The sequence below is a fragment of the Dermochelys coriacea genome, chromosome 1 (genome assembly GCF_009764565.3).
Source record: "Dermochelys coriacea isolate rDerCor1 chromosome 1, rDerCor1.pri.v4, whole genome shotgun sequence".
Taxonomy (NCBI): domain Eukaryota; kingdom Metazoa; phylum Chordata; order Testudines; family Dermochelyidae; genus Dermochelys; species Dermochelys coriacea.
The window spans coordinates 151,644,816-151,669,805 of NC_050068.2; the positions used below are offsets into that span (position 1 = coordinate 151,644,816).

A 24,990-nucleotide genomic window follows, 5' to 3' on the forward strand; every position below is an offset into this window, starting at 1 on the left:
TTTTATATTTATTACAGAAAATTCAGAGATGAGAAATTCTGGTCTAGATCAGACTTTCCTCAAAGCTGATAGGGTTTCAGATCTGGAATTCTGGTTCAGGCTTATCTGTCTCTTGAACACACACCCATTGTCCATATTCATCCTATTAGCAAATGAATTAATCATCGATAAGGCCCTACCAAATTCACAGTCCATTTTGGTCAATTTCACAGTCATAGGATTTTTAAAATAGTAAATTTCATGATTTCAGCCATTTAAATCTGAAGTGTCATGGTGATGTAATTGTAGGGTCCTGACCCAAAAAGGAATTGGGGGAGGGGAGGGTTGCAAGATTATTTTGGGGGGGGGGATTGGGGTGCTGCTACTCTTATATATGTGCTTCTCCTGGTGGCGGTGCTGCCTTTAGAGCTGGGCAGCCGGAGAGCGGTGGCTGCTGGCCGGGAGCCTAGCTCTGAAGGCAAAGCCATCACCAGCAGCAGCACAGAAGTAAGGATGGCATGGTATGGTATTTCCACCCTTACTTCTGCGCTGCTGTCTGCAGAGCTGGGCCCTCACTCAGTAGTGGCCACTATCAGCCACATCCAGCTCTGAAGGCAGCAGCACAGAAGAAAGGGTGGCATTACTTCTGTGCTGCTACTGGTGGGGTGCTGCCTTCAGAGCTGGGCACCTGGCCAACAGCTACTGCTCTCCAGCCACCCAGCTTGGAAGGCAGCGCAGAAGTAAGGGTGGCAATACCACGAGCCCCCTAAAATAACCTTATGACCTCTCTGCAACTCCCTTTTGGGTCAGGACCCCTAATTTAAGAAATGCTGGTCTCCCCTGTTAAATCTATATAGTATAGGGTAAAAGCACACAAAAGACCAGATTTCATGGAGGGAGACCAGATTTTTCAGGTTCATGAATTTGTTAGGGCCCTAATCATAAACGTCAATATAATAAAAGTTGAAGGATACATCAAAATGTATTATATTTCTCTAAACACATGTACACACATTCTAAATACACCCGTTAAAGAATTAATGAGAAATTGGTCCAATGTCAGTATGAGGACACAAGTCCAAGCCTGATTTCAATAGCTGCAATAAAAAACAAACAAACCTAACCCGCCAGCACACCAGTCAAAAAGTGACCCAGGTTTTTCCAGCTCTCACCTCAGGCAAATGCCAAAACAAAATGCTGGGCCTTAGAACATGTGGGAATATAAGCAATTTCAGACTCTTACTGCCCTACATTGGTCTGATAGTTCCTAAGTCAAGTAGAATATTAGTTGTTACTTGTATTACTGTAGCCCTTAGGAGCCCCAGTCACGGACCAGGCCCCATTCTGTTAGATGCTGTACAGATTCAGAACAAAAGGAGGGAAGAGATGATGTAATATTCAGGGTTTCTATTAATTAGTTAGTTATTCCAAAAAGATGCAAAATTTATTTTTTCAATAATACGTAAATAGAACTGCATTACATACTTAAGCTAAGTCAATACTTGTATAATGTTAAACATGCACTCCAAAGTTACTGTGTTAATTACTACTGAGATTACCTTCCTGAGCTCTCCCTGAAGTGGATTCCAAAAATGTACTGGCCCTAATTCTGAACTGCAGTCAAGCTGAGTTTGGCACAGCCCGAATGACAGGGAGGGGGCAGAAAAAGGTATTTTTATGCCATGGGGCTCTCCTGGGCTTCCTGGCCTTTGGCATAAGGGATGGTCTAGATCAGGGGTCTCAAACACATGGCCCGCAGGGTTATTTCCTGCGGCCCGCCAAGCTCCCCACGGCCCCACTCTCCCTCCCCCCAGCACGCTGTGTCCCTGCTCCTCTGCCTACCTCCAGGTGCTTCCCACCGCCAAACATTGCAAATAGTGTCTCTGGAACGTCAGGGCAGTTCACAGACTGTTCCTTGTAGGTCCCAGGCCGCCTTCTCAGGCCCTGGCTGTGCTGCAGGGATGCTGCAGGTTGGACACTTGCTCTGATGGTGGCCACACATCTCCAGGCTTTGGGTAGTGGGACTCTTCTTCCCAGTGTCAGCCCCCCATCGGGTTAAGATCCCCCTCCCAGTCTGGCCTGCAAGAACCCTTGGCTGGGAATGTCTTTCTGCGCTGGGCCTTTTGCCCAAAATCCCCCCTTGGCTGGCCCCAGTTGCTCACTACACCTGGCTCTGTGGCTGCAGCTCTGCTCCCAGCACAGGATCTGCTCTCTCCCTGGGCTGTGCCTCTGGCTCTGGTTGCTGCAGCTCTCCCCCCAGGACAGGTCTGCTCCGTGGGCTGCTTCTGTAACTCTGCTCCCAATTCTGACCTGCTTCCTGGGCTGCTTTTCTGGCTCCTCTGGATCTGGCATGGCTCTGCTCCCCAGCTCAGCTTGGGCCCCTGTTTTCTCCTTAGCTCAACCCCACTCTATCTGACCCAGGCAATTCCAGCTCACACAGAGGAGGACGGGACCCACCCTGGCCTCCTGACTCCCTGATTAGCCTGCTTGCCCTGTCAATCAGGCTGACTTGGAGCATTGGCCTCTCCCCATTGCCTCTGGGGACTGTCCGTCTCAGGGCCTTGATTTCCCATTGACCCTTCCCACTTTACAACTGGAGCTAGGCAACCAAAACACCCCCACGGAATGTTAGTAAGGGGGCAACAGTCCCCTTACATAGAGCTGGGAGAGGAGTTGCTGCGAGGAATGTGGCAATGTCCTTCAAGTAGCCCTGCTGCAAGTCATAGAATGAAACAATTCCTGGTTGCTGCTGGCAGTCACACGGCAGCTGAACACGGCGGGGTGCCGTTTCCGGTCCTGAGAGACGAGCACTGATGGGTGGGATCACATCGTTATGCAGCTATTGGACGACGAGCGGTGGCGGCAGAACTTCTGTGTGCACAAGGCCGCTTTCCAGGAGCTTTCCCCTGCCCTGCAGCACAGCAGCACTAAAATGAGACCTGCTCTGACTGTGGAGGAGTGAGTGGCGATCGCTGTGTGGAAGCTTTCAACACCCGTCTGCCAGTGGTCGTGGGAGAATCAATTTGGAGTTGTTAAATCCACTGTGGGGGTTGCTGTGATCCAAGTATGCAGGGCCATTAATTAACTTCTGCCAAGAAAGGTAGTGACTCTGAGCTATGTGCAGCAGATACTGGATGGTTTGGCCGCAATGGGATTCCTTAACTGCAGTGGGGCGATAGATGGCATGCATATCCCTATCTTGGCACCGGACCACCTTGCACAAGAGTACATCAGCAGAAAGGGATACTTATCTATGGTTTTGCAAGTGCTGGTGGATCACCGGGGCGTTTTAACAACATAGACATGGGCTGGTCTGGGAAGGGGCATGATACTCACATCTTTAAGGAGACAGATCTGTTCAGAAAGCTGCAAGCAGAGACTTTCTTTCCAGACCACAAAATAACCATTGGTGATGTTGAAATGCCAACAGTGTTCCTGGGAGACCCAGCGTACCCCTTACTCCCATGGCTCATGAAGTGGACACCTGGACAGCAGCAAGGAATAGGCTGAGCGGGTGCAGAATGGTGGTTGAATGTGCCTTTGGCCATGTGAAGAATTGCTGGTACAGTTTGCTTACTAGGTTAAACCTCAGTGAAAGCAATATCCCCATGGTGATTGCTGTCTGCTGTGTGCTCCATAATACCTGTGAGGCAAAGGGTGAGAAGTTTCCACAGGGGTGGAGCATGGAGGCGGATAGGCTGTCTGCTAATTTTGAGCAGCCAGACAGCAGGGCAATAAGAAGAGCTCCGCGTGGAGCAATGCGTCTCAGGTATGCTTTGAAAACCTGATTTAGTAATGACCCACAGTAATGTGCGCTGCTTCTTGAGTTGTGCTTTCCCATTCTGTGAACCTTGCTGTGCTTGCTGGGTTTCTGTCTCCAGCAAATCCGCTCCATTTCCTTAGTTTCCCTGGACCTCTTCTTCTCCTATGGTGTGAAGTAGTAAAGATTATTTCATTCTCGGGACCTGGACTTTTATTGCACAAATATATTGGAAGTGAAAGATCAGGAAAAGAATGTAACCTTGGACAATCATTAAAGTAAAATTAGGAGCGGAAAAACACCATGATCTTGTCTTTTAAATACAATGACTTGGCCTGTCAAAGATCATCATATGTGCACCTTTTATTGCTAGTACCCTCCAGTGGCGTGGAGTGGGAGGCGTATAACTTTTGCCCCCCTCATCTCCTGGAACATTTGGGAGAGGGGGAGGGGAAGTATGGCGATGTAGGAATGCCATTCTGCAGGGGCTGCAGAGGGAGTCGAGCGTCAAGGTGTTTCTCCTGAAGGTCAACCAGATGCCTCAACATGTCTGTCTGTTCCTTCAGAATCCCCAGCATCTCCTGCTGTAGGCCACACTCATTCTCCTGGGCTGCTCTCTTGCTTTCAATGTCCATGTCCAGTTTTTCAGAGAGAGAAATCCTCCATGCTCTCTGCTCAGTGTCCACTGTCCCAGAGGTGGTCATAATCTCATTAAACACTTATTCTCTATTCTCTTTCGCCTTCGTCTTATCTGTGAGAGCCTCTCTGCTGGTGTGGAGGATGAGCTGAAGATCACACTTTCAGCTGTAAGCCACAGAAAGCTCTGCATGCTGAACAAACTGGAAATAGGAATTCAAAAGTTCCTGGGGCTTTAACAGGGGATGGGGGCTGTTTCCTGTGTACCTGGCTGCTGAGCAGAGGAGTTGAAAAGATTCACCAGAATGGTCACAGTGGAAGACTCTGGGACACCTGGAGGCCAGTAAAGTCGACATAAGCGATGCACGGTCTACACTGCCTCTTTGTCGACCTAACAACATCAATTTAAGCACTACATCGGTTGAAGCGGCAAAGAGTCCTGTGGCACCTTATAGACTAACAGCCATATTGGAGCATAAGCTTTGGTGGGTTAATACCCGCTTCATCGGATGTTCCTATACGTCTGTTAGTCAATAAGGTGCCACAGGACTCTTTGACGCTTTTACAGATTCAGACTTACACGGCTATCCCTCTGATACACTTGTTGAGGAGATGGTGTAATTAAGTCAATATAGCAGGCGAGTTGGTGGAATGGACCTGTATACAGACATTATTAGGTTGATGTAAGCTGCCTTACTTTGACCTTACTGTGTAGTGTAGACCAGGCCTAAATGTTGTTATGGTAGGGATAAAGCTTTCCCACCAAACTGTTAACAAATAGATATAAGTTATAAAAAAAATAATAGAGATGGACTATTTGGATGAAGCATAATCCTGCTCACACCAAAATGCTTTTCTACCAAATAAACTAAGTAGATTAGATCTTGAAGAATCAGAATTTGTATTACTGTGAAATACCATTTAGTTGCTTTATCAGTCACATCATGATTTTAAACAACGTGTGCAGCATATCAGAGTGGAGAAAGTACTCCTGGTGAATCGTTTATGGTATTCACCTCTAGTCAGCTTCTTTTCATACAAGAACCACATAGGCTATTTAATGAGTGAAGTAAAACCAAAGAGTAAAAAAGAACTATGGACCTCATATACTTTCCTGATCCCAGCACCAGACACAATTGGTACAGAGAGGCTGAGACTGCTATTTCAGCCTGTAGGCTAGAATAGCTATGCTGTGCTACAGTCCCAGACCCTGGAACTGGGTTGAGGGGTAGAATTTTGCTTTCTCATGGGGAGACCTTAAAAATGCACTTTGAATGTGAAGTTGATTTTGCTTAGTAATTAAAGTTAATGATTGCCTTTGCATTTATGGAAAGATCCATATACAAATTTCAATGGGAGGTTGTACATATAAAGAAATACTGTCACTCTTCAAAGATTAAACTTGTATTCTGCAGATTCTAATAATTTCTGTCTTGCCTCTAGTAACAAGTGTAATAGTATATCAGAACTAGATATTATTTTAGGTGAAATACATAATTCCCCCCCCCTTTAATTACTTTTAAAGTGTTGTATATGTGACCTGTGTACAAGCTCCATAAATCTCTACAAACTGGAATAGAAGATGTCTTCTAATTTTAGACACACATGCAATATTATTATTACTCTTAGTTTTTCCTTTTCTATATCTCTTTACATTGGTATACAAGCTAGTTCTGTTGTATGACTTCTGAAAAATAAACATTAACACCCTTAAAATGTTAGTGGTGACTAGCACTGGCAAAGTAGGCTTAACTACGTGTTAGGTCATGTTTGTTATGGTAGAAGTTGTTTCTTCAGTAGCGATCTGTGATGGGCTTGCAGTGTTTGCTTGAGAAGCTGCCTGCTAGCAGGTGTTGAACCTGCTGCGAAAGGACTAAGGAAATTCTGTTCAGAAGCAGGTGATGCATTGTCTGCCTTGTTTGAAAAGGGGAGGTTGGAGTTGTAGTGTGGGGGCAGGGCTGAGGTCGAGATTGTGGGTTGAGCGGTACTGAGGGAAGAACCCTAGGAGTAGTACGTTGAGGGAGAAGGTTTGATTTGATCATTTGTTACCTTGTTGCTTACTTTATTATTAAAGCTCAGGAAGAGGGTGAGTTTGTACTTCACAGAGTGTGTGAACAGTTCGGGAAGGTGTCTGTGCACGCGATCATTTTAATGTTTCAGACCCACTATTGGTCTCACTGATTCTAAGCTATTGCACATTAAATTCCTTTATATACCACTATGTTAGGCACACAATGCTAAGCTCCCGGGGATGAATATTGATAAAGGAACAGTGTATTTTGAGCCTATTATACTTGTTTCAAAAAAGAAAATAAAAATTGCAGTCAGCCCTGCTAGTTAAAAGAAAAATAATTGAAGAAGACAAAGCAGTATTGCCTTAATTTTGTCTTAAGTTCACTGGTATCAGAACCTATAACACCATGTAGGTTATGCCATTCTCCAAATATTTATTGTGACATGATATATGTATCCTAATCAGATACATTAATCATTAATTTTCCTCAATTCATTTGATAATGAAAAGTAAAAAAGAAATAGTTCTTCCTCTTATTTTTCTTCGGATCTATAGAAATGATCAGTTCCTGCGCTGTTCAATCTGTCACTTAACCTCTAGGCTCATAATCAAAAAAAGAAAAGGAGTACTTGTGGCACCTTAGAGACTAACAAATTTATTTGAGCATAAGCTTTCATGAGCTTCATCCGATGAAATGAGCTGTAGCTCACGAAAGTTTATGCTCAAATAAATTTGTTAGTCTCTAAGGTGCCACAAGTACTCCTTTTCTTTTTTGCAAATACAGACTAACACGGCTGCTACTCTGAAACCAGGCTCATAATCGTCTGTGTGTTTGTATGGGTGTGGTGTTGGGAACTTAACTGGTTTTCTTCTCTGAATAAATACTGTTTAATCAATGTCTCAGCATAATATTAGATGACACTGTGGATACTGGAGATTTTTCTTCCAGATAACTTTAGAGCAGTTGCCTTGACCACAGGATCTTTATTAACTGCCTAGTACTTTTTGCAAGGACAATCATATTAAGAACATAAGAACGGCCCTACTGGGTCGGACCAAAGGTCCGTCTAACCCAGTATCCTGTCTATCGACAGTGGCCAATGCCAGGTGCCCCAGAGGGAATGAACAAAACAGGCAATCATCAAGTGATGCATTCCATCGCCCATTTCCAGCGTCTGGCAAACAGAGGCTGAGGACACCATCCCTGTCCATCCTGGCTAACAGCCATTGATGGACCTATCCTCCATGAACTTATCTAGAAATGTTAACCCAAATGTCCTAGCCAAATTTATACTAAGGCTTTTACATTTTGCCTCCTTATATATATCTTGCAGTTTCCAGTTGGCTACATTATACTTTTTCATAGCTGAAAGTATGGGGGTGTTGTGACCTGCTGAATGCTGGTGCATTTTATCTTATGGAGGGCTGCATTTCAGTGTGGGGTGGTTGTGTAGTTAGTATGTCTGTCTGTCTGTAAAGGGGTTTGTTGTGAAAATATAACTTAAATTTGCATAGATCTTCTTTACTGTTGTCTTCTATAATGCTTAGCACTCTTATCCTGTTATCATTTTATACACATTCCCTAGAGACTCTGTTACTTGAACCTAAGAGGATACAGAATATTACCATGAAATGCTATGAATCCAGTGGTATATCAGATTTAAAGTGCCCTCTTTTTTTTTTATTTCCAGGAAATTGAAGAATGAGTTGTTGGAAGTGAGACGAAAAGGTGGAAACCGCCATTGCCGACAAGACCGCGGCAGGGTCTGTGTTCGCTGTCGGAAAAACCTGGGCTTAATCTTTGACAGGGGGGACCAGTGCCAAGAATGTAAACTCACAGTTTGCAACAAGTGTCGTGTTTTGGGAATTGACGGGAACTGGAAGTGTACCGTGTGCGCCAAGATTGCGTAAGTTCTGAAGCTTTTGTAAATATGGAGTTAGAGGCCATCTGTGTTATAAATAAATTTATGCTGCTGCTGCTGCTTTCTCATCTTTAACACCAGGGCATAACATAGCAGGCATAGAAGGGGAAAGGCTTATTTTAGGTGGCTTATATTTTCAGCAATATTTATTTCATCGTCTTCTCTTCTGCACCTGCTTATTGTTTTTTTTGTTGCTGGGGTTTTTTGTTTATTTGTGTTTTGGCTTTTTTAGAGAATGCTCCTAGCATCACAGATGCTAAACCACAGGTGTGAATGAGCTGAAAATAAGAGAAGATTATTGTTTTGTAATACATCTGTTTTAAAGAATAGATCTAATAATTGAATAATATTAAAACTAAAACTATCTAAGGTCCATGGATGTCCAGTCTAATATGATCTGTTTATTTTGCAAAAGAGAAGAGCTGCAAAAATACGAGTAAAAGTACTTTCAGCAACACTTTTATCCTTGTCTCATTACACTCTGTTATATTAACACCTCCACATCTGTTAAAAAGGCTTTAATGTAAAACATCTCCCCATGCCTATAGAATTAGATAGAATTGTGAAATGAATGGCATTCTGCCAAATGTACAGGGCAAGTCAACCTTTGCTTTTCTGCTGTTAGAGTATAGAGTATGGTATCAAATGTTGCTAAGCTATCCTCAGTGCAGTCATCATTAAACAGAATTGCATATGAGCACTTCAAAGTTACAGCACGTCTGTATGTATTTTACAGCACCACAGTATCTCTTGCTTAATCTGCTAGACTGATGTATCGGCATTATGCATAATTTTACTTTTACTATACAATTCATAAAGTACCATTTTACTCCTAGATTTTTAAATGTAGTGAACAGGTTCTTATTGCAAGCAGGTGGTATCTATTTGTATATTCTGAACTGTGCAGAAGGCACTTTGTAGACAAGTAATGCTAGGTTCCTGCCCCAAAGAGATTACCATCTAAATAGACAGTGTACTAACGAAGGATGGGAGATGGGATGCAACTAAGAACACTGTGATTGGACAGTGTAGATTTTCATACCTTTTGATACTGCCACAGTTCTATTTTGGATTTGTTCAGTTGTATTTTCAGACATCTTATTTAATTTTTGTGCAGGGAAGGCTAGGGTTTTAGGCATTTTGAAAGAATTGCATTTGAGGAGAGGGTTATGTGATGGCAGAGGGAGAAGGTATGGAAATGAGTGGGAACATGACACGAGGGAGCAGTTAGTCATGCAGGTTGCGTGGAGTGAAAGAGTTGTGAATAGAGGGGCAAAAACGTTAACGTTATTTTTCAGCTTTGTGGTGTGGATCTGTAAAATGTGTCTATTTCCTTCATGGTGGTTTCATTGTGCTTGTATCTTGGCTAAAGTGTTCCCTGTAAACTACATTTAATTTAGTATTCATAGAAGATTCCAAATTTGACACCCCTGAGGAATGAAATCTTGTCTATCCACAAGACTGATACAGCATGAGCAATAGCTATTCAAGTTTCCCTATCCCGCTCCCACCGATATGACTTAGCTTTTCTTTTGAAAGGGACCACCTGTAGGACTGAGGGGGAAGTTTAGACACTCTACTCTTTCAGTTCTTGGCTCTTTGGTCATCTGATTCTTGACTTTTCTGCTGAAATCGTCACCTGTGTGCCAAACTTCTTTTTTGGATGTGTACACCTGTCCGCTATGAAATGAGATCACCCAACTCCTCTCACATAGGACATTAAGCTGCTGTTGGACAAGAAAAACTATTCATCATTACCAGTGTGGTCCACCATTTTAATCCATGATCTGTAGGTGGATCTATTACGCTTGAATCATCCATTTTTTTTTTCAGTAAGCTTCAAAAGCATTTCTCTTCAAGTCATTGGAAAGCCTACTATGGTACAGCAAAGTATTATTATTGGTGTGTTTACTGAAAAAAATACCTATGCTTTTCTATCATAGCTGGACATATGAGTGTATTGTAGAGTTTTCCTGATCTGAGTAGATATTCTAATTTGATGGTTGCCAAAACACATAGCCATCAAAGAAAATCTGAACATCACCTGTCAGTTACCTCTGTCTTTCTTTAATAAACTTCCATCTTTCACTCCTCTTGATTTCTCTAGTTTGATTTCTCAGTCCCACCTACCCATTATGTCAGAGGTATCCATGGCATTTTCTGTGCAGTAAGACGACATTTTGTCATGTAGTCCATGACAGATTTTCAGCACTATTCTAATATTTACAGTGGCTTTCCATTCAAATGTCAAGAAATCCAGAGAAAGATGTGGCAAATTATGAATATGCAGCCTTTGTCTCCAAATTATTTTAAAATACTTATAGTTTTAAATAAAATGATGTAACTAATTATCAGATAAATGTAGGGAATAATATTGTAGCATCAGAGTATCTGAATGAAGGAGGAGACACCATGTCGAAAAACGCCAACAAAACTTTAGTACAGTCAAACACAACAGCATCTACTTCCCCAGAGTCAGCAAAGGGCAGCTCCAACTCCCCCAGAATACCACTTTGTTTTAATTGCCCTAGCCTCTCTCTCAAACCACACTTGCCTTCAGCCCTGCTAATGGGGGGGGGGGAGGGAGTTGGCCATTACAAAAATTCACTACATTCTAGAACCCTCGGAAGAAAAATCACCTCATGAAGAACTTCATTAAACTCTGTGGGTGGAAATTTTAATATAAAAAATGAGATCCTCAAGCATTTTTAAATACAACATAAAGAAATCTAGCTTTATATGCAAATTGTATTCCAAAAGAACTATATGTCATTAGAAAACAGAAAATGAACACTAATATTCATGATCAGGAACAAGAAAATTAGTTATCTTGTCATCTGGAGCGTCCCCATTTTATTTGGCAGAGATCAAGGTTGTAAAGGTGCCAAGAAGTCATGAAATGCAAAACTAAGGTTGTCCCACATTCTTAATTCTGCTGCCATGTGTAATACAATATAGTTAAGCTTGGCAGAATTCAGTATTTTGTATATATAATTTTGACGGATAATATTGCTGTTCATTTTAAAGCATTTTTTCCCAGCTTTTATCTATTTGAATTTTCACAGTTGAGGGAAATTGGGGGAGGGCAATAGACCTTGAGATTCAAAAAGTTAAAGCTTTATAACCATTAAAATACAAATTGTCAACATCACATGTCAAAATATTAGAGTTTGATTTAAGGATATTTAATTTATATAAGTTCTTAAGCAGCATTTTTCATACTTTGCCTATCTTAAATTTTTTTACTATTATTGATGGAAATGTTTTTTGCTGGTTTGTATGTGTACAGTGAAATCAACATTTACTGGCATTTACTGATTAAAAAAATAATCCTATCAAGCCTAAATATAGTCTTTAGTCACCTGTTCATAAACTTAGGGTCTTCTATAGTTTTAATCACTGTAGTATTTAAGTACTTCCCTGGATAAAGTGAATCTGTATTGTGAGGTCCCTAATGGACTTCAAAGTTTTCCCTCCTTCTTCCCTTTCTGCATAAGGACCAATTGTCATCAATAGTTTTCTTAGATGAATAGTAACTGAGAAATGTTTAACCTTGGATTGAAACTTTCCATTTTAATAGGGGTTTTTTTTGGTGTATTTACTAAAATCCTGTCAATAAAACCTTGGTCAGTTTGTGTTTTAAACACACCTGTTTAACAAGGTGCCTGTGATAGGTTGGGGAAAGCCCTGTTCTGCAGTCAGAATGCCAGGAAGCTTGGTTTGAAACTTCAGACTATAAATATTCCTAATTATATATGTATGGCCTACATCTTTTACTCCTGTGGAATGAATAAATAAGTGAGGTTAAATGCCTGGACAGCCAAGTTGCCATAGAAGTACATAGCAAAAATGAGGAGCTTTATCTGCATCTTTGAAATAAGTATGCTGTCTCCAAGTAACAGGAAAAGTCATCAGTAATGTTAATTACTTTCCATAGCACACAGCAAGCCTAAAAACAGAGAAATTTCAAACAAGTTAACACAAAAATCTTCCTTGTGGTTCTTATTGTTTTTAATTTCAGTGACTCTTCAGTGACAATTTGTCTAGTTGTCTTTTTTTTTAATTTTAAATTAATAATAACACATTTTTTTCTTTCCTCAAAAACATATTGCAAATATTTTGGGTGGAAGCAAACCCACAGAAAGGGGTATGTATGTGTGCCTGCACGTACGTGTGGGTGTATAAGATGGTGGATTGATTGTATAGTAGTTATCAACAAGAGTTTTATCAGCAGGAGCTAATCTCAGTAACCATAAACTGTAGCAAGTTACCATAAGTAAAAGTTCTGATCAGCCCAGGCTTCATCATCCAGTTTACAGAGCCTGGGTGTGGAGCCCTGCCTTCCCTAGGTGTTCTCCTACCTATGTTTCCCCATCAGCCATTCTTACAGCTTTTCCCTTGAGCACTTGTGCAATGGGAGATGAAAGGGAAGCCAGTGTTAACTACTTTGCTTTACCGGGGGCCTGGTACAGCTCTTGTTCTCTGTCACAGCACACAGTTCTGTCAGTAACCTGCTTGTCCAATGAGACTTTTCTGAAGTAAGTTGTAGAGATGGATGAATTTCTGTCCCACTGGAGATTCCACTGTTTAGACATTTGTTTTCATCCTGAGTGAAAAGCTAAGAAATATTTTGATGTGGAAATGTTTTGTTGCAGTTCATCTAACCAAATTGAAATGCTTCGTTTTGGTTTAATGTTAAACTGTGTCTCCCTGAGCTGTCACGATGTCTTACAGGGGTTGTAGTTCGGGTGCCCCATGTCCCCATTCTCCTATATGGGCTGGACTCCCTGAATGGACTATATTTTTTATGGTCTATTCCTGTCCTGGTCCTCCCTAACCAGGGCCGGCCCACAACATTTTGGCACCTGAGGTGGGGAGCTCAAATGACGCCCCCGTGCCCCCTCACTTGGGCCAAAACTTTGAAAGGTCTCAATTCTGCCTTCTTCCTGTTCTACTCCTCTGCTACCTACCCCAATAAAGGAGAACTAACAACTTAAAATGCCTTGTTCAAAAATTTTAAGTAACGCTTAACTTTCAAATGCCTGAACAGCAAATGTAACTTTTCTTGTCTGCATAGTAAACACTGGCATTTTTATCTGTTTTGAATAATCAAAGTGGTGCTATCCATGCCTTCTTGGTTGCAAAGATTTGAACTGCTTCCTGAAGGTCCACAGTCTGGGCCAGCTCATGCTCTATTGAGATGGTTGCAAGGCCAACCAGCCTCTCCTGTGTCATTATGGAGCGTCGATGTGTTTTTATTAACTTCAGCTTGGAGAAGCTGCGTTCTCCACTGACAACTGTTACAGAAAGTGTTGGAAGTATGTGCAGAGCAACAAAAGCATTTGGAAAGAGGGTGGTCATCTTATTTGTGCGCATATATTCCAGAACAGCCTTTGGAGTTGATCCTGCTGAAATGTATCTTGAAAGGACTTTCAGTTCATCACCTAAATCACTCACATCAATATCGCGCATGTCATCATGTGTCAACACTGTCTCTAGTGCCCTGCATTACTGGTGTAGGTCATCTTCAGGTATAGTGAGGAGTTTTGGAATATCCTACAACATCCCAAATATACTGCTGTGTTCCTTCAGCTGACTGTATTGCACAATCTAGCACCTGGTTAAAGAATTCAACTTTGAATTGTTGTTTGGGGTCTCTTATGGGATTATCCCGTGCCTCGTAATCAAAATGTCGTCTTCTTTGGTGACTCTTCTATTCTTGAATGGGTGGGAAAATAGCTTCAGTGTGAAGTTTCTCTGCCAACTTCTATGCATTCTTCAGAAAATTTTGAAATCCCTCATCTGACCAGTAAGGCTGTAGGTATGACTTTGCTTTGTCCAATTGTGCCATTGCTCCAGATATATCAAGGTCAACACCTTGGAGTCTCTTGCTTACAACATTTATTTCAAACAGTATGTCATGCCACAACACTAAGCCACACAGAAATTTGACGTTACGTATGTTTCAGGTGATTCCATTTCCCTCTTCCACTGTTCTCCCATGAACAGTTCCTGTCATAGCATTATCATCCATATGGTAGCCTCTGTCTTCCCAATTTGGTGTTCGATAGGCTTTATCGCCTCCACTCGACTTTCCCATAGTGTGTCACTCAGTGGTTTCAGTGTCCGAGAGGATGTTCCCAGATGTTGCTTCAAATTTGCCATCGATGAGTTGATACAGAGAAAAATACACAGATGCTTTGACTTACATTAAAAAATTCAGGAGCCTCACTAGAAGCTGATGCTGCATCACTGACCACCGAGTTCAATGAATGAGAACTGCATGGGACAAAAAAAGCTCCAGGGTTTAACTCTCAGATCCATGTCTGCACTCCTCTGTACTTTCTTCTCATGTTGGCACCATTATCGTAGCCCTGCCCTCTCATGTCAGTTATCGCAAATCCTGTATCTTCAAGCTTTTTAAGAAGCACATTTATCATACCAGCACCTGTACTATCATCAATGTCAATAAATTCTAGAAAATGCTCTCTGGCAGTCACCATTGCAGGGACATTTTCACTAGGTTCTGTTGTCGTTACAAAACGCACCATTAAAGTCATTTTTTCCATAAGGCTGCTGTCAGGTGTGCAGTCCAGAATAATAGAGTAATATCTTGCTGCCTGCCATAATCTTCTGTTTGACTTTTATTGCCAATAACTGTATGATCTCATTTCGAATTGTCTTTCCAAGGTAGTGGTGTGTGTACGTTTCTTGGGTGGTGACTCTTAGATGTTCCTGGAGTACAGCATCAAACTCAGCCATCAGCTCCTTAATTTTAAGGAAGTTTCCATTGTTTGGCACATACAGCTGATCTGAAGTGCCACACAGTGCTAGGTTTTGGGTAGCAAGCATTGTCACAATGGCAATGAGCTTTTTCAGAACATTTTGCCAGTAAAGAGACTCTGATGCAATCTTTTCTCGATGCTGATCATCTATGGTGGCCTTTAACCTTAGTTTCATTTCAAGCTCTTTCCACCTATGGAATGCGCTCTCGTGATTTGCTGCCTTCTTGTGGCATGCCAGATTTCTAGCCAGATTTTTCCAGTCCTTTGTTCCTGTAGAACCCAATGTGGCTGGAAGAGTTTGCAACAAAAACAATATGCAGCATTCTGGGTTTTTGAGTACATGGCCATGGCCTCTCCACTTTGTCACCATTGGGGATTTCATGCCAGTAATGTGTTGGATGGAAATGTCTATTTTCATTGTCTTTGGGGAACATGAAGTTTTCCACTTGCTGTGGCCCATGCAGTACAAGGAAGTCCCTCAGGCTACTGCTCAAGTAGGTCCACAGTCCTGGATCATCTAGACTTAAGGAACTAACCTCAGCAGCAGCTGTTTCTTGCGCCTCTACCACTTTGCTCTGATCTACACTTTTTTCTTCAGGAATGTGCATGGTTACATCCATTTGTGAGGAGATATGGATGCTGCAGTAGCTGCCAGGTCACCTGCACTCTGACTAACTGGAAGATCAGGCATCTCCTCACCACTCACATCCTCACTGGGGCTGGAAGGCTCACCGTGAACATTTGTGTCTATGTATCTCAGGAGAGCTCCTTCCTGCTTAGATAGAAAAGCTTCCTTTGCTTGCTTTCTTTTTCTGAATGCTGTCCCAAAGGGGCGGTTTTTTCTTTCACTCATGACTGTTGTTCTGTGCCAGCTATAGTGGCTCTCAACACTCAGTTGAAGGGGACAAATAAGCAGGCTGGTAGCAGCGCCTGAGCGAGGGAAGATATCAGCGTCTTAAGGGCCTAACTGGCTTCTACTACGTCAATTGACTGCCTGTTCTCCTCAAGTGGGTTCAGGGAAGCAGCAGGAAACAGGAAGCTCTCTCAGAAGCTGGTGTTAATCAGTCCAGGTTCCTGGAAGAAGAGGCTGAAAAATATCAAATTTAAATTAAATGGGCATGGGCATCCCACAGAACTGTGTTGTGTTTTAGTTGTAGAGGAGTCTGCTACCGGACGCAACCTCCCTTGGCAGGAGAGGGTAAGTGATAGAGTTGCAAGGGACTGTAGGATTTCAAATAATTGCTCACACTATTGAGCCATTTAGTTCAGGACACAGGACTATGTAGATTGATAAATAATATGTGATGAGTCAATTGAAACCCAAAATAAAATGTACAGCACCCAGCTGATTCAAGTACATCAATGTTGTTACAAGGAGGGGGGGGGGAAATTGTTCTTTTGTTTATCCTCTGAGGATAGGACAAGAAGCAATGGGCTTAAATTGCAGCAAGGGAGGTTTAGGCTGGACATTAGGAAAAAGTTCAGGGTGGTTAAACACTGAAATAAATTGCCCAGGAAGGTTGTGGAATCTCCATCATTGGAGATTTTTAAGAGCAGGTTAGACAGACACCTGTCAGGGATGGTCTAGATAATACTTAGTCTTGCCATGAGTGCAGGGGACTGGACTAGATGACCTCTCGAGGTCCCTTCCAGTTCTACACTTCTATGATTCTATGATTGTGCATGATTTTCTTTAAAACAATCCCAGGCATTTAAGGTAGGGGTAAGAGCAAGCAGACAAAGTTACTGCTATCATAATCCTCTTGCTTGCTCACTAAAGCTATTGGTCTCAATACACTCTATCTGGCGCTATACTGAAGAACCCATCCAAACCATACTTTGACAAAATGCATTGGACAGGGTATTGTTTATCATTACACATGCTATTGAGAATGCAAGAGGTTGGCTTTTGGAGGAGTGTAAGTAAAAGAATATTATGTTTTCATATATGAATTTGGATCTCAGGTCAGTTTAAAAAAATACTCTAAAAGCTTTGGTTTGGTGTCCCATTAAATATATTAAAAAATTATCTAAGTCATACAATGCAGTTTGGTCCCACATCAGGATTTAGAGAAAGAAAAATAGACTGCTAGGAAAAACACTGCCATCTTGTTACAGTTATCAGTGTCTGAAAATAATAGAGTGCAAGAGACAGTTTCATTTCTAGTTCTTCAGTTTTAGTTTTGGAATGTGAGATGCAATTATTAAATTCAAACTTCAAGACAGATTTAGGAATTCATTTTATATTTTGAATGAAAAAGTATTTTTGTAGGTAAATGGATCTGACACTCCTAAAGGAGATGAAGGATTAAGCAACTGTAACCTGAAGCCCTTTCAGTAAATTGTTCACTAAAAATTGAAAGTGTGGGGTGTCTGACAGTTAACTCTTGGACTCTCTTGCCTTATTAGAAGATACGTATTTCTATACAAATAGTCTATGAGATATGAGCTTTTTAACAATCGAGGCTGCTGTGACTCAAGATCCTAAATTTTTTTTGCATTGATGATGAAAAAGACAAAGATATAAGGTGGTGACACTGAGGTTTCCAAGACTGTTCAACCTGTCAGTTGCTATGACTGTCTACTTTTGATTTTCTTTCACTATGGATGGCACTAGATTTGGCCAGAGAGGTCAAATGCTTGGTAAGAATCCATATGTCCTTATTCTCCACTTTTCATGCAGCAGATGATAGGTTTTACTTTTATTGTTTATTTCAGGCATGTCTGTTCAAATCAGTTTTAAGAGTAGAACTATTCTGAACCCTCGATAAATTCTGTAGCTGTCCTGAAGGAGAAGAATGGGCTTAGTCTATCTCACAGGAAAGCAATTCTAAAGTTACTGAGGTATAAACATTTATTACAGTGCTTTTCTTAAACATTACCAATCAGGTAATGCTACAATCTGAATTGGTCACCAGCTTCCCAATGTAAAATAGCATCTAAATTGTGTCTGTCAACCTTCTTCATGCCTTGCACCACTTTTGAAAAGAAAAAAAATATGACCACCAATTATATGTAACCCTTCTGCCCGTCAGAGTTGGCAGCAACAAGGGCCGGGTTCAGTATCTAGGAGTTCCATTCCAATAACACAATGCAAAACCAGCTCGAGCCCCCACCCAGTGACCTGGGACAAATATATACCACCCCCCCGGGCGCCTCTAAGAGGAATACTTCCCCTCTCCTAAGCACAGAGTCTGAGTGTAGCAAAAACCTTTTAATAACAGAGAGAAACAATGTGGCATTATGTTGGGGAAACCGCACCAACAGGATTCATAAAACAACCCATGAGCAAAAACCCACCCCAAACAAATTGGGCCTTTGGTTCTTGAGTACAGTAACCCAAAAGTCACCCAAAGTCCCAAAAGTCCAACAACCCAAAAGTCTCTGTCCCTGGTCAGTGCAGCCCCAGAGTTCAAAAGTTTATCTGCAGAGTTTTACCTCCCAACCTGGGTGGAAATGGGGGGGGGGGGGGTTAATGGGCACCTTACATGTTCCGAAGCCAAATTGCCCCACCTTTCCGTGGGGCTCTGCTCTGCTCCGCTCCGCTCCACCAACCATCCCGTGAGCTGCTCCAGCTGTCTCGGAAACTGCTCCACCAGCCATCCCATCTGCTGCTCCAGCTGTCCTGCAAAGTGCTCCGCAATATAGCTTCGGGCCCCCCCACTACTTAACACGATGCTCAGTGATTTCAGCTCTTAGTAATTTTAGCTCTTCAGTGATTTCAGCTTGTAGTAGGGGAGCCTCAGTGCTGGTGCACCATTGGCCCAAAGTGATTTCAGCTAGGCAGCCTGTAACTCGACTCCTATTAGAATCAAAACTAGCTCTGATATTCCACAATGGAGAGAGGAGAAGGTGAAATTGGCATGTAGGACCTTCACCAGGGGGCCCATACCACCAGGCATTAATACCCGTCCCCAGCCTCTCTCTCTTCACTGGGTTTTGGAACCCATCACCCTTGCCTACCGAGTGCTGCTTAGTTGATGGTGAGTCCCTCCATCATAACAAAAGGCCAAGTACAGTTCCACTGTCCTTAATTCACATAATCAGGATAATAAGTTTATTCCTGCCCCAATAACAGAGAAACTGGAGCTCCTACAGCAGACAAAGTGACCATCTAGGCGAGGTGGGTGTGCCTATGCAAATGAGATCAGTCCCTGAAGTTTTTTTCCACAATCCACCATGACTTGCCACCAGATGTCAGGGTAGAGCTCCTCCTGACTCTGCTTACATACTTATATTGAATACATACTTGTCATGTTTATGTCAAATTTGTCAGTTTCATGAACAAATAAATCTAATGTGGTGGCAATGATGCGTTTAGATTTTAAAATACAGTAGCTTCTGCTTAATATGATCAATTTGGTTAGAGTGGTGAATGAAAATACAATTTATAGTTTTTAGCTGTACTGCCACATAGTTCCAGAGTCCTTCATAATACTGCACAGTCACATGGTTTCTTGCCTGCTCAAACCAACATGAAATGGCTTCTTTAACATCTCCATTCCATCTCTGTTTAGCTTCCAATTTGCATTTTCAGGAACAGTGACCTAGCAAGCAGGAATTAAGTCCTTAATAGCTGCAGTGTTGCAAGCTTCCTTAGGATCAAGGGCCTCTGCAGGTGGGCACCAGCTCCATAACAGTGTGAGCCATAGTGAGGCTAGTAGCTTCTGCTGTAGGAGTGTCCTAAGAGAGAAATCCTTATGTGGAGGTATTAGATGTGTCATGCAAAGGATCTGTTACAACACTTAACTCTTCCATTCTTTCTCATAAATGGAAATTAGGTTATTTTATTTAACAAAGTAGCAGTCCTCATCATGCTTGAAATCACTGCATGGCTCATTTTCAGGCAACCAATTAGCAAACCACCCAAAACTCGTCAGCAGTCCACCAGTGGTCTGTGGGTCATGGATTGAGAACCAGTGAACACACAGTATTTACTTATTACCAAGAATCCGTTAGACATGTAAGCAGTTATGCAGATCTCACAATGAAGTTTCTTGCAGATGCGAAGGATGTACACGACTAAACAGGAGAGTTGTTAATCTCACCAAAGCACTGCCCAGCCCTATTAAATGCTTTAATTTAGATGAAACATCCCAAGAGCATTTGTTGCCAAAAATAAATTGGAACTTCTGTCAGCAGCTTCTACTTGTTTTTCAGGCCACACAAATTATACTAGACATTTGCCACATCCAATGAGATCCAAATGTACATTTTGCATTTATGTGCCACTTGGAGGGAGTATTGATGATTCAATGAATTGCCTTTTCTGATTAAATGAACTTTTCTTAGCTATCCTGTAATCAGCCTCTCGCAGTAGCATTGTTACAAGTTGGCATGGTAGTGGGGTTCTGGCATTACAATTTGTTATAAATGAAATAGCCAAAAATACTGTAAACTGTTTTTTCAGCCTTTTATTTGACAACCCACCATGCTCATATAGAATGCTTTCATGTCTAGCATCTTTCATGCATTATATAACATTATTTATAATTATTTAAAAAGAAAACAGAAAAGATTCTCCTTTTTCCCTCCACCTCTGCAATAAATTGAACAGATAAAGGGGAAAAATTGTTGGCCAAATTCACTGCTGGTGTAACTCATTGATGTAACTGGAGTTACATTGACAGGTAATTTGGCTTAAAATATCTTCGAGGCTTAGCCTTAAGCAAAGAGCATCTGCTTCACAAACCAAATAAGGAAGAGTCCTAGTTTTGAAGAGCGTCACAGCGAAAGGTTCAGGATGATGTCAATCATTATTCTACTCTTGCATTTTGTATCACAGACAAAATCATCTTTTATGCCAGTCTGTCTGTAATTTACTGTATTTATTAATTTGCACCCTACAATAATAAAAAAGGGCATTCAGAACACTAAGGGTCCCTGATGCAAGCTACAAAAACAATAATTAAATTAGGTTTATATGATCCTCACCTCACCTGCCATTTACCTAGCATTGGTGACTTCAAGGAATTCTAACTAGCTAGCAAGTACTGAGCCTGTTGGCTTATCCAAGAGCTACTCATCCATTTTCATTTTCATTCCATACTTATCCAGATTCTGTTGTGTTAAGGGATTGCAACTAAAATAGGTATCTGTACTATTACCTGATGATCCCTGAAGGATCTATTCTCCAGGGTAATCTCTCCACTAATCCTCGTTGATCAGGCTTTGCCTGCTTCTGTATCGTGACTAGGGACAGCCCTAGCACTTGTAGGGCAGTGCAAGGGATGTTGGCTCAACCCACTGGCACAAGAATATTAAAGGACCCGGCACATGAAATTGCGAGTCCAATAGCAAGAATTTTTAATTAATCTATAAACTTGGGGGTCAGATTTTCCTGGATGTTTGTAGTACTCAAGCACAAATTGGTCATGAACACAAATGGCGCTAAATCAGTGTTTTGAGTGAATATTCATGGGAAATACTTGTAGTCACCTAGCTCTCTACAACACGCAATTCTGTACTCAAAAGCTTTTAACTGTTACTTCATGGACACATCACCTTTTGCTATAATTTTTGTATTTCCATGGGGAATAACATGAGAAAGGGCTTGGCTACACTTACATTTGATATCGCTCTAACTTGCTGGCTCAGGGGTGTGAAAAATCCAGCGCTTGGAGCTAATCTCCTCATGGAAGTGGATTACCAGGAGCGCTGGGAGAGCTCTCTCCCAGCGCTTGCGCGTGACCACATTCGCACTTCAAAGTGCTGCCACGGGAGCGCTCCCGCGACAGCGCTTTGAAGTTACCAGTGTAGCCATGCCCAAGGTGTTTTTTGTGTAGTCTTGTATACTTTGAAATTAAGCATTGATTGCACATTGCAGCTAAACGTGTCTTGATGGTATTCACTGAGATGTCAGTGGGAGTGGCAACACTTAAACATAAAACCATTTACTGTCATTTGCGTTTCCAAAGATAACAATTAGCATCAATAACATATCTTACAGAAAATAACAGCACAGAATAGGACTGCTTTGCTGCCTGAATAGAATATCAGTGTTGGACATCCTTCTAGGTACTTCAGAGAAGCAGCATTCTGCAGATCAGTAGTTTTCACAAAACTTCTTTATTATGAACTTGATCCATGTAGCTAATTTACACAGATACTATCAATTGAAAATATTTCAAAAAGAGACTTCTTAACAGACTGGAAGAGTGTTTTACAGACATGAATGTTTTATGTACGAGTAACACCAACTTTTATTCAAAATGTAAAAAGTTCATTGGGGTAGATGTTCAAACAATTCAGAGTACTAAGGACTTTTGTCAACCAATGTTGACTGAATTTCCACATTTCTTGACTTTTCAAGGATGAATTCTTATAAGGGCCTGAGAACTATAAAGCTAAGTAATTCTGCCAGTCAAGGATGTAGGATGTAATACTCTTAACAGGCTACAAGCTAAGAATGATGGAAATGTAGCCCATAGATCAGCTTGGGGACCGTTAAAGTCAGTAATCTTAAAATGTATTTTTGTGTGTGTGTGTGTGTGTGTGTGAATAATTCTTGCCCAAGAGAGGGAAAATTGTGATTTTAGTGCATATATGTTTCTTGATACAGGCGGCATTGCTAGTGGAGCCATACAAGAGTACAGTTGTTTTGTGGTTTTATATCTGTGACGGAGTGCTGGGAGCTAGCTGGTGAGCCCGGCACTCTGACCACTTAGGCATCAATCAGCTCCCCCTGGAGAAGGCTGATTGGGGATGTGTTAGCTAATTGGCTGATCAGGCTGGGAGGTTGGATGAGCCAGTAGTCCATCAGCAGAGGCGTATAAGAAGTACACAAGAGAAGAGTACTGGGGAAGAAGAGTAGTGACCATGGTTAGCTCATCCCAGTTTGTGCAGAGATCTCAAGGAAGGGAGACCTCTGTTCCTCCTCAGCCCTGCAGGAAAGGGCTAAAGGTAGAGAAGCACTGTATATACATGTGACAGTATTGGTATTCGTGAATATAAATCACAGAAAGTTGCCACTCAATGGGCAGAGTCTGAGAGGTTCCTGGAGCACTTGAGGGTGGAGATGGACCACTCCTTGTTACAATACCAGATTATGCACTACTGGAAATGCCTCCCAGCATTAGGGTTGATTTCAGCGAGTTTACAGGTGTTGAGAAAAATGATTGTAGTAGTTTTTAAATAGCTATGGAGACCAGTGGACACTCAAGATTTGATGCAGTCTATAGTAACTCCTTCTTCCCCTTCAACCAGTTTCCATAAATAAAAATGAAATCCTTTTGTATGTAGTGGTTTCTATTATTATTAAGCAATTATGAGATAAGACAGCCTTTTAAATCAGGCTTATTTATTTTACTTTAAAAATGCTTTGATTGACTTTGTTCTTGTAAAAATGAGAGCTGGTAGCAGTAAGTAACCAAGCATGTGGCAAGCAAGCGCTGGGTAAACTTCATTGTACAGTTTTGCTAGCGCGCCTCAGTGCAGACCTGCCAAATGCTGCTCTTCCAGACAGCGTTGGGCCTCTCCTAAGCAGAAACCGCATATCTGATTCAGTTTTGGTGGTTATGTGAGCTAGAATGGGACCACCAAACTGCTTTTCACATATGACTAAACAGGGCCTCTGGGAACGAAGGGACACCCAATATGGTGATGTCTATATTGTGGTTGGGGTTGTGATTTGCAGCTGATAAAGACATCAGATTACCTTACACAATGCTCTGGTGAGATTAGGTGATATTATTTTTCCAATTTTACAATTGGGGAGCTGAAACACATTGATGTTCAGGCCTCAATTTTCAGAAATCCAATTAATTTTGGATACCTAAGGGCTTGATTCTTCAGAGTACTTAACATTATACATGTTCGAATCACTGCTTCCATTTCTTTCAGTTGAATGCTCAGCACTGCTGCAAATCAGACCCCAGGGTCTCATATTGCTTACCCAGAAAATGAGGAACACCTGTGAAAAATTTGTTTTAAGTGACTTACCCAGCATCACACAGGAACTCTGTGCAGAGGCTGCTATAGAATCCAGTTCCCCAGGGAAACCTTCAGCTGCCTTAATCATGAGACACTCCTTTCTCTTCCTGTAGTCCCTTGTCTCATTCAGTACAAACCTTCCAACAATTCTGCAGAAAACAAAGCAGAGCTTCTGCAGACAACAGGGTCTGGTGGGGGTTGCCCTAGTAGAGACTTCTCTTCCTGTGGCCCCATCCTGTGTCTCCTACTCCTCTCTGCTCCACCCTCACTTCTGACGCTGCTCTCCTCTCCTCCTATCTATCCCTCATCCCATCTCTTAAAAAACATTTGGGGCAGGGGAAAGCATTGTAAACTAAAAACTGAAAATGTTTATTGGACACTAAATACAAAATCAAGAACTTCTAATTCTACTGATGATCAAAAATGTTTTGGTTTCCAGTTTTTCCTGAAACCATGAAAATTTTGATGAAAATCAATATTTATGCAAGCTTCCATTTAACCAAAAAGCCATTTTTCACTTGGGGAAGAGGGAGTTTTCACAATTTTTCTACCAAATCTATTCTATTATATTACACTTTGCAAGCTAATTTTTGATTCTTTAGCTTGTACTGTGTGACTGTGATCCATAGCTGTATGTGTGCATGTTGAGTGGACCACGTCCTGAGGATTTAAGAAACAGTTTAGGCTGGTTGGAACAGTTCATGTGTGCATTTTGTTTGGTTTCTTTCTCATGTAGACAGCTAAGGATAGTGACAGGTGAATGGTTTTTTGAAGAGAGGGCAAAGCGCTTCAAACAATCCAACCTCCTTGGAACTGATGTTGTCAGACAGTCCATCCTACGCAAAGTCCCAGGTAAAAATAAGAACGCACAAGAAAAGTTGTTCTCTGTTTAGACTTATATTTTAACCTAGTTGTCAAAATGTTTTACCAATGTGGGTTTTATCCTTCATATTATAGAACTCC

General features: G+C 41.6%; 1 protein-coding gene across 4 annotated transcripts in view; it reads left to right on the plus strand.

Annotated features, from left to right (window-relative positions):
- The window catches only part of SYTL5 (synaptotagmin like 5), a 177,367-nt gene that overhangs the window by 74,485 nt on the left and 77,892 nt on the right, over positions 1-24,990 (plus strand). For all 4 annotated transcript variants that reach the window (XM_038387843.2, XM_043505622.1, XM_038387845.2 and 1 more), the window contains exons 3-4: positions 8,081-8,296; positions 24,764-24,879. In XM_038387843.2, coding sequence (XP_038243771.1) covers positions 8,081-8,296; positions 24,764-24,879 — 332 coding nt within the window. The remainder of the gene's footprint in view (positions 1-8,080; positions 8,297-24,763; positions 24,880-24,990) is intronic.